General features: G+C 45.5%; 1 protein-coding gene across 1 annotated transcript in view; it reads left to right on the top strand.

The window, feature by feature from the left end:
• Positions 1-6068: 6068 nt before the first annotated feature.
• FNDC1 (fibronectin type III domain containing 1) overlaps positions 6069-14797 on the top strand; it is a 46998-nt gene continuing 38269 nt past the window's right edge. The window contains exons 1-5 of the mRNA XM_050894860.1: positions 6069-6270; positions 7989-8087; positions 9947-10061; positions 11872-12059; positions 12717-12824. Coding sequence (XP_050750817.1) covers positions 6069-6270; positions 7989-8087; positions 9947-10061; positions 11872-12059; positions 12717-12824 — 712 coding nt within the window. The remainder of the gene's footprint in view (positions 6271-7988; positions 8088-9946; positions 10062-11871; positions 12060-12716; positions 12825-14797) is intronic.

Here is a 14797-nt window from a genome sequence, read left to right as displayed (position 1 = left end):
AGTCCTGACACGCACAGAAACTTTGGCAATACTAGTGGACGTTTCAACTGTGAAAAGTCAATGCTGAGGCTTTAATCAGCCCTGCATTTTTAGGGCCAAGATACTATACACAAATTCCTGCAGCTGTAGGTAATGTTGGATTTCTACACTGAAGAGAGCACAAGGAGTGACTTTTTCTCATTTTCCAGAACATAGAAAAGGATTTGATTTTATTTTAGTTGCAGGTAGCTCTTTAGATGAGGTCTGAAGATGTTTACCAGTTGATTTAGTTTGGCCAGAGCAGAGGTCCAGAAAACTGTTAAATCAGTTTTGGAACCAAAAGTAAAAAAAACCAGTGATATTTACAGGGGCAAATAGTGGGGAGATGGGGAAGAATCAACCTTCAGTTCAATCAAGCACTTGGTAGCTGCTCCCAAAATTTATTAGAAGAAGATAAGGGGTTGGGAGTGAATGCGTCTGAAGACAGCTTTTTCATTGCTACTGATTTGGGACCTCATCCAGAGTTTGCTGAAATCCAGTTGGATTTCAATCCTGGTGTGCCAGAGTAGGTGTTAAATGGGGAATAAACAGCTCCAGTCCTGTACGCTTTCATAAAGGTCATATGTAATGTCTCTGATCGGAGAAACCCCAGGCACTGTAGTAGCTGTCAGCTGTGCAGCTTTCATGCTGATCCAAAATCTTGTCTTGGGACCTGTTACGGCCGTCTTACGCTGAGGATTCATGCAACCTGCCCAAGTTTAGACCATTGTAAAAGGTAGGGAGAGATGCCTGGCAGCCCAGGGAAGCAGTGGAAATGTTCCCCACTGCTCAGGGGCCCTAAAAGTGACCAGTGTCCTGGGCCATTTCTGGATGCCCATTTATCTGGGTTGGACTCAGCTGGCCTGGATGGAGCTGTGGTATTGATGCTGGGAGTGAGCAGCAGTGCAATGTATCCATCCTGTGACGTGGGGATGTGTTATGCCAGGTAGGGAGCAAGATATTGGGGTTTCTGTTTGTGCTTGGTCCTCCTGTTGGTAAATCTACCACTTCCTGCATCACTGGGAGTGTAAACTCCCAGATATAGTCTGATGTGTCTTTTCTCCCTCTGGGAGGATAACGTTTTATTTACAGACTCCGTACCACTGTTGCTGAGATTGGTGTATTTGTATACCTAGTGGATATTTGTGCTTAAGTGAGGCAATTTTTATTGTCACATTAATCTGTTTGGAGGAGGCTGGAGGATTTGTGCAAGGTCCTGTTGAAGGTGGATGAAGCCCAGCATCCAGTGGCTACAGCTCTGTCTAGTCCTTCCCTCATTTCCACCCATGCTACTTCACTCTTAGCCTCTTCTCAGTTTCAGCACCACGTTTCATCCCTGCCTGCATCAGATTTCCACATGTGTTCCTATTTCCGTGTCACCTTTAATATTATTATAGTAGTTCTTTCACTGACCTTGATCTCCCCTGTTTCAACTCCTCCTCTCCACGTCCCTTTTCTTGGACCTATTCTTGTCTCCCTTGGTCTAGGATTGAAATGATGCCTTGATTTTTCAAGAGGTTTTGCTTTCTTTAGCCCAGCATGGCAAAGAAATCCACTGCGTACTCTCGTGAGCAGGTTCAGATCTTGCCATCTCCAGGTTCACATCCAGCACCTAGATGTGCAGTGAATGGGATCCTAGTGATGCAGGAGGGTGATGGGACATGTCCTCATAGTGCTTGACCTGTGGTGACAGCGTCATCTAATTCTTTTCTTGTTATCTGTGAGCTGTTCAAGACTGCTGTTACTGGGGAGTTCAGTGTCCCCACAGGAAGGGGCTACTTTGGGAATTGAATGACTTAAACGATGCATTGGATTTATTTCTTCCTCCTCCCACACCTTCCCTGATGAGTGTAGCTTGTTTAGGACAATGTCTTTGTTCTTTTTTTTTTTTTTTTGAAGATGAATGAGCCTGGCCAGCAGGACCAAACTCTGGTCCTTAGGACACAGCGAGCTTTTCTTGTTGCTCAACCTCCACAGTCCCAGGGCTATCCCCAATAGCCCCTTGGCTATTTCCTGGAGCCAAGATGAGAGGAGGAGACCAGGGCAGGAGAGTGCTCAGGTGCAGGGGCTGTGACAGCAGGAGGCAGTGACTTTCTGTCCCATGGGGGACTTAAGGAGTGGAAATGTCCTGACTGCGGAGCGCTGGCCCTGTGGCGCAGCTGAGCCCAGCGGGACAAGAGCCCTGTAGGTGCTCGTACGAGGTGGCGTGAGCCCCGCTTCACCTTCTTCCTCTGTGTGGCTGAGGTCAGGGCCTTCAGCCTTATCCCAGACCAGGCTGATGGCTCCTGGGCTGTGGGCTACAGTGGGGTGGGCAAGCTCCTTCTGCTGCTCTTTGTTTTTAATGAGAAATCCCTTTCTTGTCAAGCCTGGCACAGACTTCACACAAAAATGCTGGTTTTGGTGGATCAGCAGTTACCAGCAAAGCCATTTAAACCATTCTCTGATAGCTCCATCCTGGATGCCTTCAGATTCCTGCCAGTCAAACTGTGACAAGGAAAGATAAATAGAAACTGGAGCTAACTAGTGAAATGGGAACAGTGGGCAGTAAAGTGTGGTGCTACCATGAGGAAAGTAATCAGAGCCTTAGAAAGCCCTGGTTTTAAAATCTCAGCTGATCCCCTGCATTCAGCATTAGGGTCGATAAACTTCTCTTTGCCTAAAGCCACATTTGTTTCAGATTGAATACTTTCCGTATGGCTCTCTGGCTGTGCTGGTTCCTTTTGTATCCTTTGTCCCTTACAACTCTCTATTTTAATTCCAGTTGGAAGCTGTGGCTTTGACTGGGGGAGCAGAGCTGATGGGCTGCAGCATCCCTCCCGGCCACCCTGGGCCAGCGGGCTCTTGGTGCTCCATGGCATATGGGGCCACTGGGAGGAAACCCGAACGGTGTGCTTGCACTGCAGCCTGGCAAACCACAGGTGCCTGGGAGAGCATGGCTGGTCGAGGGGAGGTGTTACTCCCCTCTGGCCAGGGCTGGGCTGCTCAGGAGAGGTGTTGTGATCTGGGGAGGTGGTGGCTACCTATGGCACGTGGGCTACAAGGAGAGGCTGCGGGAGCAGGACTGGCCCAGCCTGACACACAGGAGGATAGGGCAACGTCCCACAGCAGCCAACTGCTACTTGATTGGGGGCTGCAAGGAAGCCACTTCTTGGTGGTGGCAGGCCACATGTAACGCTGGGCAGCAGCCACAAGTTGCTGTTTGGGAGGTTTGGGTTGGACATTAGGAAAATGTATCAGAAACAGCATGGCCAGCAGGACTAGGGAAGTGATCGTCCCCCTGTACTCAGCACTGGTGAGGCCGCACCTCAAATACTGTGCTCAGTTTTGGGCCCCTCACTACAAGAAAGACATTGAGGTGCTGGAGCGTGTCCAAGGAAGGGCAACGAAGCTGGTGAAGAGTCTAGAGCACAAGTCTTATGAGGAGCGGCTGAGGGAACTGGGGTTGTTTAGCCTGGAGAAAAGGAGGCTGAGGGGAGACCTCATCGCTCTCTACAACTACCTGAAAGGAGGTTGTAGTGAGGTGGGTGTCAGTCTCTTCTCCCAAGTAACAAGCAATAGGACAAGAAGAAACGGCCTCAAGTTGTGCCAGGGGAAGTTTAGATTGGATATTAGGAAAAATTTCTTCACCGAAAGGGTTATCAAGCATTGGAACAGGCTGCCCAGGGAAGTGGTTGAGTCGCCATCCCTGGAGGTATTTAAGACATGTAGATGTGGCACTTAGGGACATGGTTTAGTGGTGGACTTGGCAGTGTTAGGTTTATGATTGGAATCGATGATCTTAAAGATCTTTTCCAACCTAAATGATTCTATGATTCTATGATAAAAGCTTTCACCCTCGGCAGCCGGTGCAGCACTGGAGCAGGTCCACAGAGAGGCTGTGCCATCTCCATCCTGGGAGGTTTTGAAGACTGAGCTAGGGAAAACCAGGGCTGGCCTCATGCAGTGTTGGAGGTAGTTTGTCTTTGAGCAGGAGGTTGAGAAGAGACCTCCAGGGGTCCCTTCCAACTTGAATTTTGTACTCTTTCAGTTCTCCATGGTGGTGCTGTGAATGAAGGCTGCGTGCTACATGATCAGTGACTAACAGGCTTTTGAAATCTGTGTTGAGCAACTGCTCAGGAGAGCAAGAAAAAGAAACCGTGGGGGGGCAGGTTGTTTTTTTAATAGAGTGTGTGACTGAGAACGTTCCTTGAAAATTGGTCAGGGAGCCTCATGAAAGCAACCATATTTATTGTATAGAAAAAAGCATTTATTGTTCGTTAAACATGTAGGACCAGATCCCCTGCTGTGATCCGGCTAGTATACACTGCTCTGGCACACAGCGTGCCACAAAGTGTCTCTAAAACCAGCTTAATTGGCTGATTAATCTGAGTTTATAGCTGCTTCGTTTTGCTGGGGTGGTGAGGAGCAGCCAGAAGAGAGAAACTGCTGAAGTCCATGTGTTTAAACTGATGACCCATCTCTCTGTGGGCAAAATAAACAGGCAAGGTTTACCATGCTGACCTGCTGCCCAGTGTTTCAGTAGAAAAGCAGAGTTCCCTGGGAGTGTGCGGTTCTCTGCATATGTTATACACCCCTCATCTGCACTGACACTTTGCATTTCTCACAGGGATTTCAGGAGAAGCTCTGCAAACAGCTTTGAGAGTCACTATGATCCCTTCCAAAGGGTAACTTAATAGAAGACTCTTTGTTGGGGGTGTGTAAGAAGATGCAACCTTGTCAGCAGATCAGGACCAGTGAGCAGTTTGGTTATAGAAGGTGTCACTGAGCAGAAATATTGGAAAAGGACCTGCTTTTGGTGTATATAGGGACATGCAGACATCAATACATACTTAAAGTAACATGTTTAAGTGCTGTCATGAACAAATACGAGCTCCTGAACTGGTGCTGAAAAGAGGATCTCACTATTGCTCTGATAGGGGGTACTTTGGTGCATTGTCTTTCGTTGTCCGTCCAGGTCTCTGGCAGCTGTTGCTGTCCCAGTCTCTTGTTCTCTTGACATTGCTGTGATTGCAATGACTGGCTTAGCCAGTGAGTGAGAGGATTTGAATACAGCGTGTAACCTCTGTGCTGGCAGGTTCATGCAACCTTGTGCTTGGTGGAATGGCATTGCTAGAAGAGACTGAGAGAGACCTGCTTTGAGTGCAAAATGAAAAAAGATAAGAGGCAAAAAATCACTACAAGTGTGGGAGCTCTCAGTCCTGGCTGGTGCTTCCAGCACCTTTCTTCCTGCTGTCTGCTCTACTTGCAGCCTCTGCAGTAGCATGGTGCAGGTCATATGCAATGGAGAATGCCACAAGAACTGGAGATGCCATTCAGAGCAACCAAACTGGTTGCTTGAGTAATCCTTGCAATCAGTGTCACTTCTTAAAAGAACGCTGCCAACTTGCCAGCAAATGTCAAAATAAACTACTTGCATAAGGTACCTGTTACAGTGCAGGATGCTCAAGGGATTGTATAATGGGAGTTTGGAAAGTCAAGAGTTGAAGCATGTGCAGAACAAACCTGTTAAATACGAGGCTGTCAGAGAGCAGAACCATTAGTGATGGGTTTAGGAGAAGAGAACCTGCTTTTAATGTGGATTGCTTTCTAAAAGAAAGCTTTAAAAATAGTGAAACGGGTCTGTGCTTCATTTTACACTGACCTTTAGCACTTGCAGAAAAAATAATGTACTGGTGTGCCTGAACTAGGGAAAGGGGACTTTTAAAAAAAAAGGAAAAGATTAAACAGGAAAGCTACAAGACATCCCCAGTTTCTGGCAGGAGTCCTTGTATTACGATATGTTTTCACTTTCGGTGTCTTGCATCAGTCTGTCTGAAGAGCCTGGGAAAAGACGCTACTGAGTGTTGCACATCCCACTTGGAAAACTTGTTGTTACTGCAGTTGGGTTTTATAGCAAAATTAAAAAACTATAAAATTATGCCCTTTATTCTGATGTTATTTGATAGATGTGCTTGCAACAGACATATGTGGGCTGCTATACATGTCACGTGCTTCATAATAACTGTGATGGGTTTTGTGTGTGTGTTTGCTTATTTTTTGAAGAGAAGGACATGCCAAACAGACCTCTGAGAGTGCGTGCCCAGTCTCCAGATGGCAAGTTATCTTTTCGGTGGAAGTCACCTTATGGAACAGGCTTCAGGGGTCCACGCAGCAGATCCCAAGGTTACCTCCGTGGGTACGGAGAGAGCAGCCGAAGGATGAGCTATGCTCCACTGCTGCAAGAGCGACAAAACCAGGAAGCAAGAAAACTAGGTGAGTCAGATTTCTCTGATAGCATCTAGCTGAGCTAGCACACTTCTGTAATCCCCTGTGGCTGCTAGGTGATCACAGATCACATGTTGTTGTAGCCATCAAAATGACTTCTTCCTATAAATGAAAATGCTTGCTATAATTGCATTCTGTAACATGTTCTTAACAGAAACATACGATGACCAGGGTAGAAGGTGTAGCACAATTTGATGCTATGTTAAAGAGACACCATGTGCGAGTTACTCATTAATAGCAGAGGGAAGGGCTGGGGAGAAGAGCCACAGCTCAGATTCTCCTTGTGTGTGGTGGGACCGCTCTGAAATCCATTGTTTCTTGTCCTCTTCTTACACTCTGTGTCCCTACATTATTTCAGGCCAGTGGAGAAAAAATTAATGCTTTAATTAAATGTATCCACGCTTACCATTAAAACTGTTTCATGGGCTCTGTACTAGACGGTTACACTCGTGTGTCCATGTTCTCTCCAGTTCCTTCATGAAGTCCTGGTCACTAAGGGCTCCTGAGACAGTCAGGTTGGCCTCTTCTGTGCTCCCTGCCCTGCCGTGCTGTGATGGTTTGCACTCGTGCCCTAGATCACCTGCCCTTGATTTAAAGGATTTCCCATCTAACGGTATCAATGGGGTTTGCAACAGGTTTATTACCCCAGAGGCTGAGCATTTCCCTTTGCGCTGTTTATGTCACTTGCGTGTGTCGTGGCTGACCTGTCTCTGTCCTGCTGCCTGAGCTCCTCTCGCCCGAGAGGGCGCTGGCTCTGCACTCACGAGTCTTACTTTGCTCCTGTGCTGTTTGGGTGTGTTTGCTCGAGGTTAGGCTTCTTTCTCTCAAAATCTCTCCTGTAGGCTGGAAGCCCGTCCCACAAATAGTCTGATCTTGGGTTACAAAATGGGTCATGATTCCAATATCACACGTGGCTGCCAGAATTCCTGGCTTTGCAATGTAAATGTCTATTTTCCCTTCTGCTTTGTGGGTTTTGTATTAAATGCACATCTTTATCTCCGTTTCTCCAAAGAGAGGGAACTCCTCAGTCACCTTTATCAGTTATTCCCTCTTTTCCTAACAGGAATCTCGTACTTATTTCTCATCCCTTCTCTAGTATTCACTTTTTCATCTTTCTGTGCACTGCTCACGGAGGGAACACTCTGACGTCTGTGCCGAGGTGACAGGGTTGAGACACGTACGTGTGGGAGACACTCTCCTGTTTGGTGCCCAGCACGTACCACTGCTCTGCAGGTTCAGAGCCTGTCCAGGCAGTACAGAAGTCAATGGAAATCTTGTCACGGACTTAGTGGGTGTTCAGTAACGAGCTTAATGTTGATGAGAAATACTGTGTAACATGGTTTGAACATCTACTTCTTGTTTTCATTACTTTTATACTATGTTTTTTTAAAGACGGAGAACAAATGTTGTTTACATAATCAAATTATCAGGAGAAGAACTCAATCCTAGAATATAGGACTCTTGTAATGGTCTTTTCATGTTAATAATTTGCTTTCCTGCTTCTAAAATACCAACTTTACTGTTCTTACTGCATACATATTGAACTCTGACATAAATGCTGTGACTCTAAATAAATTAACTTTCAAGTAAGCTTCTCCTTTTGTATCTCAGAAAAGAATAAAACAGAGTTCTGCCTGAAAAGACTAAAATTTTTTTTCAATGAAAAAGGTTACAGAAAAGCCTCTGTTTTTTCCCTGCATGTACAGCCTCTGAGTCAGTTCATGTGGTTTCGCTGCCATCAAGGAGCTCCCAAGGACGGAGCCAACCTGTCTATAGGTCATCTTTAACTAAAAGAAAAGTCACAGGTATGTTTCTTTCACATCTGCTGTCAATTCGTGGAGACATTTGAACACAATGAGATAGCTTTGTGATTTTTAGACTGCAAGTCTTTTGGTACTGGAGCTGCTAGGTTTTTCTCTGTGCATTAAGCAGCTTGATGGATGTCTCCGATTGCTTCTCTAATTCAAGCAGGATTAATAAAATGATACAACTCTGCAACATGGTTGGTTGGATTTCTGTTGTAGGGTTTTTCGTTTTGTTTTTTTTAATCTCCTCCTCTCTAGCTATTGTCAAATGTTATGCACTGCAATAACCACATGAGAAGACTTCATTAAATCAAAGCCAGGACCTCCACAATGGTATGGCTTCTTGTCAGATCTCTGCCCCCTTTTCTGAAGGGTTGATTTCCAGAAGCCTAAACCTGGTCAGCAAAAGTTTTCACTTTCTTTTGGAAAGAAGGCATTACATACTGCTGCCAGGGTTAAAAAGGATGAGCGAGAGTCTGAGTCATCTCCATGCGCTGCTTTCTCACCCCCTCACATTGCAATGAGAATGCTGTGGGGGTGGCAGAGTGTTTTGTATATTTTGATGGTGATGGAGAACACCTTTGTCAGAACTGAGAACCATGGTGTATTGAAATCCCACCTCACACCTTTTCTGAGGAGGTGATGCCATCCACTTCTCATGCTCACTTTCTCTCTCCAGGTGTTCCCTTTGCAAAACTTTGTGAATAAGTCCCCTAAGCCACTTGTGAACAGTAGGTGGGTCCTCTCAGCCACTTTTGTGTAGTAGCTGTTTGGCTTGGAAAACCTGGAATTGTCTGAGAACCCTCTGCATTAAAAACCTGATTGGAAGAAGTGAAACATGCTTCCCTGCTGCCTGCCTTCTGTGCTGGCAGTGCGGGGTTTTGGGGTAATGTGCCACCAACTGAAGAGAAGGGCAATCTTTCCCTGGACTTCCGTCATACATGAGTAAGGTCCCTAGAGAATAAAATCGTACTCTAGAGTTTACTGGCTCCTTTCCTTTCCTTTCCTGAGACATCAATATTTTTCCAATGTTACTCTTTGTAAAACTTCCACTGGCAAGTTGTGCCTTGTGTATTCTGTGCCTCTGGGAGACTTGGGAATAGTCGCTGTGACACTAATAAGAGGAGTAATAAATCTTTCATTGGACAGTAGGTAGACTAGACTGGAAAAACTCTGATGGACAGATAGAAAAAGGAGCCTCATCAAAATTAAAAACCTCAAAAAAATCAAATTAGTTTCACTTAATTTTAAAGTTTTGTAAATTATTTGCAAAAAATATTCTTATATGTCAAAACAGCCCACTTCAATGATTTTATTTTTTTCTTTCAATGTTTTTTTTTATTTTTGCCTTATACACCATACAAAATGAAAAGCCGAATTCAAACAACCTGTTTGACGCACTCAAAAATGTAAAATACCCAGGAATTATCCCTTGTGAAGAATTTTTGACAGTCCCTGGTTTTATTGCCCTTCAAAATGAAACTAAATTTTAAAATCTCAAAATTTTTCATAAGGCAAAATTTCTGCTCTCCAGGTAGCTGTAGCAGTGAGTTTGCCAGAGATAATGGATGTCAGTATGTTAATAAGACACTTGCTGTAAGCAACAGTTTGGGGACTGATCAAATATTGAAGGGCTGTAGAATATATTAGTACTCTGGTCTTGTAAGCAGACAACTAACAGAAGAAATGATGTTTCCGTGGGGTGCCATCAGTAATCAATGTACTTGGTTTTCCACTACCACTGTATTTGTTATTCATCTGTGCTGTGTGCATATTATAATGTCAGTTGAAGACAGTTACTGTTTTTTATGAGAATTCTGATGTTGTTATTGATATGCTATTTTGTTTTGCCATTTCAGAGGAGGAAGAGGTGGAGGTGGCACAAGACATAACTGTTCGAGTTATGTCTTCTCAGTCTGTGCTGGTTGCTTGGACAGATCCACTGTATGAAAAACAGAAGGTTGCAGCCAATAGGTAGTTAGCCCTGTGTTTTCTTTTCTGAACGCGTACTTGTCGTGGTTTAACCCCAGCTGGCAGCTAAGCACCACGCAGCCGCTCGCTCACTGCCCCCCCACCCCTGGGATGGGGGAGAGAATCAGGAAAAAACCTCGTGAGTTGAGATAAAGACAGTTTAATAGGACAGAAAGGAATGAAAACCAATGATAATGATAATAATAATATGACAATAGTAATACTAAAAGAATTAAACTATACAAAGCAAGTGGTGCACAATGCAATTGCTCACCACTCGTTGACCAATGCCCAGTTAGTTCCCAAGCCGCGATCCCCCCTCCCAGCCAGCTCCCCCAGTTTATATACTGGGCATGATGTCATATGGTATGGAATAGCTCTTTGGCCAGTTTGGGTCAGCTGTCCTGGCGGTGTCCCCTCCCAGCTTCTTGTGCCCCTCCAGCCTTCTTGCTGGCTGGGCACGAGAAGCTGAAAAATCCTTGACTTAGTATAAACACTACTTAGCAACAACTAAAACCATCAGTGTGTTATCAACATTATTTTCCTACTAAATCCAAAACACAGCACTATACCAGCTACTAGGAAGAAAATTAACTCTGTCCTAGCTGAAACCAGGACAATACTGAAGATGAACTGCTGCCAACGCACTACTGATTGCTTTTGCATTTGTCTAATTACAGTTGCTTATGAGAATAATTTAGCTTAGGGCACAGGAATTTGCGTATCCCTACCTATGACAATAGCTGGTAGGGGATGACTCTGAGAAGCTGTTAGAAACCTGATGTGAGTGGATGTGGAGTGATGTACCCTCCTTGCCTCCCTGTGCCCTGGTCTCTAGTATTTAGAGGTCTGTGCAAGTGCTGCACTACAGGGGTTTAGATCCCTTGTGAAATGTCGTCAGCACCAACTGGGGATATTTTGCTATTCAAATGCTGGTATATCACCACGGTCAGCAAATCCCCATGTTTGCACGGGGAAAGAAGGGGTGGGGGACAGGGCACAGCCCACAGAGGTGAGGTGTTGAGTTAGATTGTCAGAACAGACTACAGCTTCGAGACGACCATACGGCGGGTGAAGGAAGCATCACTGCGATGGGGAATACACCCGTCAGTGCCCCCTGCATCTGCTGACCCTCCAGAGACCCCATGCAGCTGAGGCTGAGCAGGTCGGGGGCTCCCGTGAGTGGGAGAGCTTGGCTCGCAGCAGCATGCTGCAGCAATTGGAGACCAAAATAAACAGAGAAATGGGCTGGAAACTGCCAAAATTCTGAAAGTGCTGGATTGTGTTGCTCAGCCTGGGAACACTGAAGGGCTGTGCAACCCGGTGCTGAAACACCCCGAGGGGCACAGCAGGAGAAGTGATAATTTTAGATGTTGTCAGTTTCCTTGTGGAAGCAGTTATCTGGGCAGACACGTGGGAACCGAGCCGCTGGCGCTGCTCTGGGAGTGAGGGGCTCCCAGCCGTCCGGCATGGGGCAGCGAGATGGTGGCGTGGAGCCCGCCGGGACGCCTGGCTTGGTTCATAAAGCCCTGTGGCTTCCCCCCGGGGCAGGGGGTGTTTAGAGTAAGAGGCTGGAAAGAGCAGTCCATCCCTGGGGGTGAAAGCAATTAGACTCCGTTAGAGGAAGGCACAAATGTTTGCTTAAAAGATGCTGGCTTTTGGTGGTGGTGGTACTTCGTTGTCTGCATTTTGGTAGGTTCCCCAGTAAGCCCCAGCAGGCTAGCTGAGAGGAAAGCAGCCCCATCCCTCTCTGGTGCTGCTAATGCTAGGTTTCAACATGTGAATTTTTATTTTCGTGTGTTTCTGATCCCAGGCAATACAGTGTTCGCTATCGGGAGAAGGGGGAATCGGCAAGGTGGGATTACAAGCAGGTGTCCAACCGGCGGGCGCTGGTGGAGAATCTGGTGCCGGACACCATGTACGAGTTTGCCGTCCAAATCTTGGAGGGAGAAAAGGAAGGCAAATGGAGTGTGTCTGTTTACCAACGGACCCCAGAGGCGGGTATGTATTCAAAGGTCCTTGGGCTAACACAAGTCTTAGGGTTTGAGCTGTGAAATAGGGCTGACTTGAGGGAAAGCCAGAATAAGGGGTTACCTGGGGCAGCAGAGGGTTGGGAACATGGGAAGGGCCTCGGTGCTGCTGCCTGCGTCCCTGCAGCAGTGCCCTGGAGAGCACACCAGGGCTGCTCTTGTGGTGCGATGAGAACAGGGGGAGATGGTTTGGGTATTTCTGGGGGACGGGTCAGCACCTTGGACCCCTGCAGCTGGGTGTGCCCCTTCCTTTGGGAGGAGCAGCCTGGCTGCTGTCCCTCTCTGTGGGCAGCAAATTTAAATCCTGCCTCCACTACGGAGAAGCTGTGGGGTGCCTTTGGTACAGGGAAGTTGTCCATAACAACTGAATTACCACGTCGTTCCAGCTAAGCCACAGTAGCAGTCTCGTGCAGACAGTCTGTTCCTGAAAGTATGGAATAAAATTTCACCACAGGAGTGTGATAGAGATGTAATACAGGCACGCGTGGACCTGAGCCATGTGTGCTCTTCACATTTATCTTTGAAATGGCCATACAGGAATTTCTGCTATGAGAAGAACGAGCAAAAGGTGTGTGCTGTGTAGGTCAACTTTTCTTACTTGCCTCTTCTGTGTATGGCTGTTTCACAGCTCCTGCCAGCGCACCTGAAAATTTGGATGTTTGGCCACTAAAGGGGAAACCAACCTCTGTAGCAGCATCCTGGGATGCTCTCCCAGAGAGTGAAGGAAAGGTGAAAGGTAAGTCATCACTGTTGGTTTTTAACCCCCTCAAGGAGCTGGTCTTCTCAAAGCCAGACTGCCGCTCCACAGCAAGCTGGAACCGCTGACCGTGCCAGGATTTTTTCACTTGTTAATGGCTTATACCAATCAAGATTTTCTTGTTTCCAGCCCAGCGTCTCTGCACCGCCGCTGGGAAGCCATCATCACCGTGTGCCTGGGATGTCACAGAGCTTCCCAGGGTGTCACGCGTGCATGCTTACCTCTTCTTCCGTTAATAAGCAGGTCAAAATGGAGCTCAAGAATGAAGTTTCCCAAAGGATTTGTAACAGTTAGGTGAAGAAGGAAAAGTTGGGTAGTTGCCAGGAAAGTGAGTGGGTTTATGTTATATTTCTAGTTTATCATCACGGAAGGAAAGCCTCAGCTTAAGAAGCAAGCACAGAAGTGATTTCAACAGATCATGCATAAGCCTTGTGTACTGTAGCGTTATTGTACATGGTCATAAAGCTAATTTGTCAGTGGCTATTTACTTGCATAGGATTTAAAAAAAAAAAAAGCTTTCTGGGATTTCTTTTTTCCTTTTTCCCTCTGAAAATGAACAGGCTGATTTTTTGGCCGCTCCCATTCTCCAGTGGTTGACAGGATTGTGTTCTCGAGTTACACAAGTTTCTGGAGGTGCCTTATCAGCGCTGTAGCATCTCAGGATTTAAAAAACCTTTGGCCTGGAGGGAAGTGTACCGTGTCTGCATACAAGATCTACTTTATGTGTTCTTCAGGGCAGTGGTGGAATTCCTTCCTCTTTGAAGTCAGTAGGAGTCTTGCCAATTGCTTCAATGGAGCTGCAATTGTGTCCAAGAATTATTATTTCTTAAAGTAGGGTCATGCAGGGACATTATCTGAAATTTCAAGTCTGCTCCTAATTTTGAGCAGTCTGTAGCCCTTTGTCCATTTTTGTCTGCTGATCTTTAGATGATTCATCCAAGGCAATCATTTTAAAGATACCTGATATTCAAGGGCTGAACGCTTATATGTAAATAATATATATTTGTTTTTCTTGAGTATGAAGTCTTACAGGAGAGGTCTTATTTTTAAACTAAATAAATGACAAAAATGATGTTTATACTGGCTAAATGAAATCACTGAATTAGCACTTCATAGTCATTTTGATAGCACGTGATAATCAGGATTTTTTGTCTCTTGGTCCTTTTGTTTTTCAACCCTGTCCTTTTATATATTTATACCACATATTAAAGTAATGGGAGAAAATGCCCTGCAGTAGCCATTTGAGAGTTACCAGAAGTTACACCAAAGCTTACCATGCCTTCTAATACATTGATTTTTTTTCAACTGAGCATTAAATGCATTTGCATATAAAATATTGATGATTTGTTTTTCTTGATTTTGATGCATGGCTTATTTCTTAACACAATGAGTATGGTCTTGTTTTCAGAAAAAAATAAGTTTCCTGTTTTTAAAGGTCTTACTATGTTCTAGAGTTTTCCCATCACGGCACTGTGACTCCTCAAGTATTATTGTGTTTCTTTGTGTAGAGAGAGAAAACTGGCAGCCCTTGGAATTTATTTTCAAAACCCTGTTTTGGTCTGATACCCGTGCCTCTTACAGAGGATTGAAAAGAAAAGGAAGCCTGCACACGGCAGAGATCTTACCTGCACTCCTTGGGAGTATAATGGGAAGAGTCCTCTTCACGCCTACAATTATTCCTATGGGGTGAAATTTCTCTCAATACAGAAAGCTAATACAGAGCACAGGTACCACAGTAATCCTAAACTGAAAGGTGAGAGCAGGGTGAGTTTCTTAAGTGGCAACAAGACCTTGCTTTGCTCTCTCTGCAGTGGTGTTTGGCCCTGGCTATAGTTAAGCACAGTGTGTCAGATTTTGATTTTGTTGGACAGGCATGCTATTCCTACCATTTGGCAATGTGCAGTGCTGTTACTTCCTGGTAGAAGTATCTTCTGAATAAGAACTTCAGTCAT

The sequence above is a fragment of the Gymnogyps californianus genome, chromosome 3 (genome assembly GCF_018139145.2).
Source record: "Gymnogyps californianus isolate 813 chromosome 3, ASM1813914v2, whole genome shotgun sequence".
In the NCBI taxonomy this organism is placed as follows: domain Eukaryota; kingdom Metazoa; phylum Chordata; class Aves; order Accipitriformes; family Cathartidae; genus Gymnogyps; species Gymnogyps californianus.
This window is presented reverse-complemented; position numbering and strand designations above follow the sequence as displayed.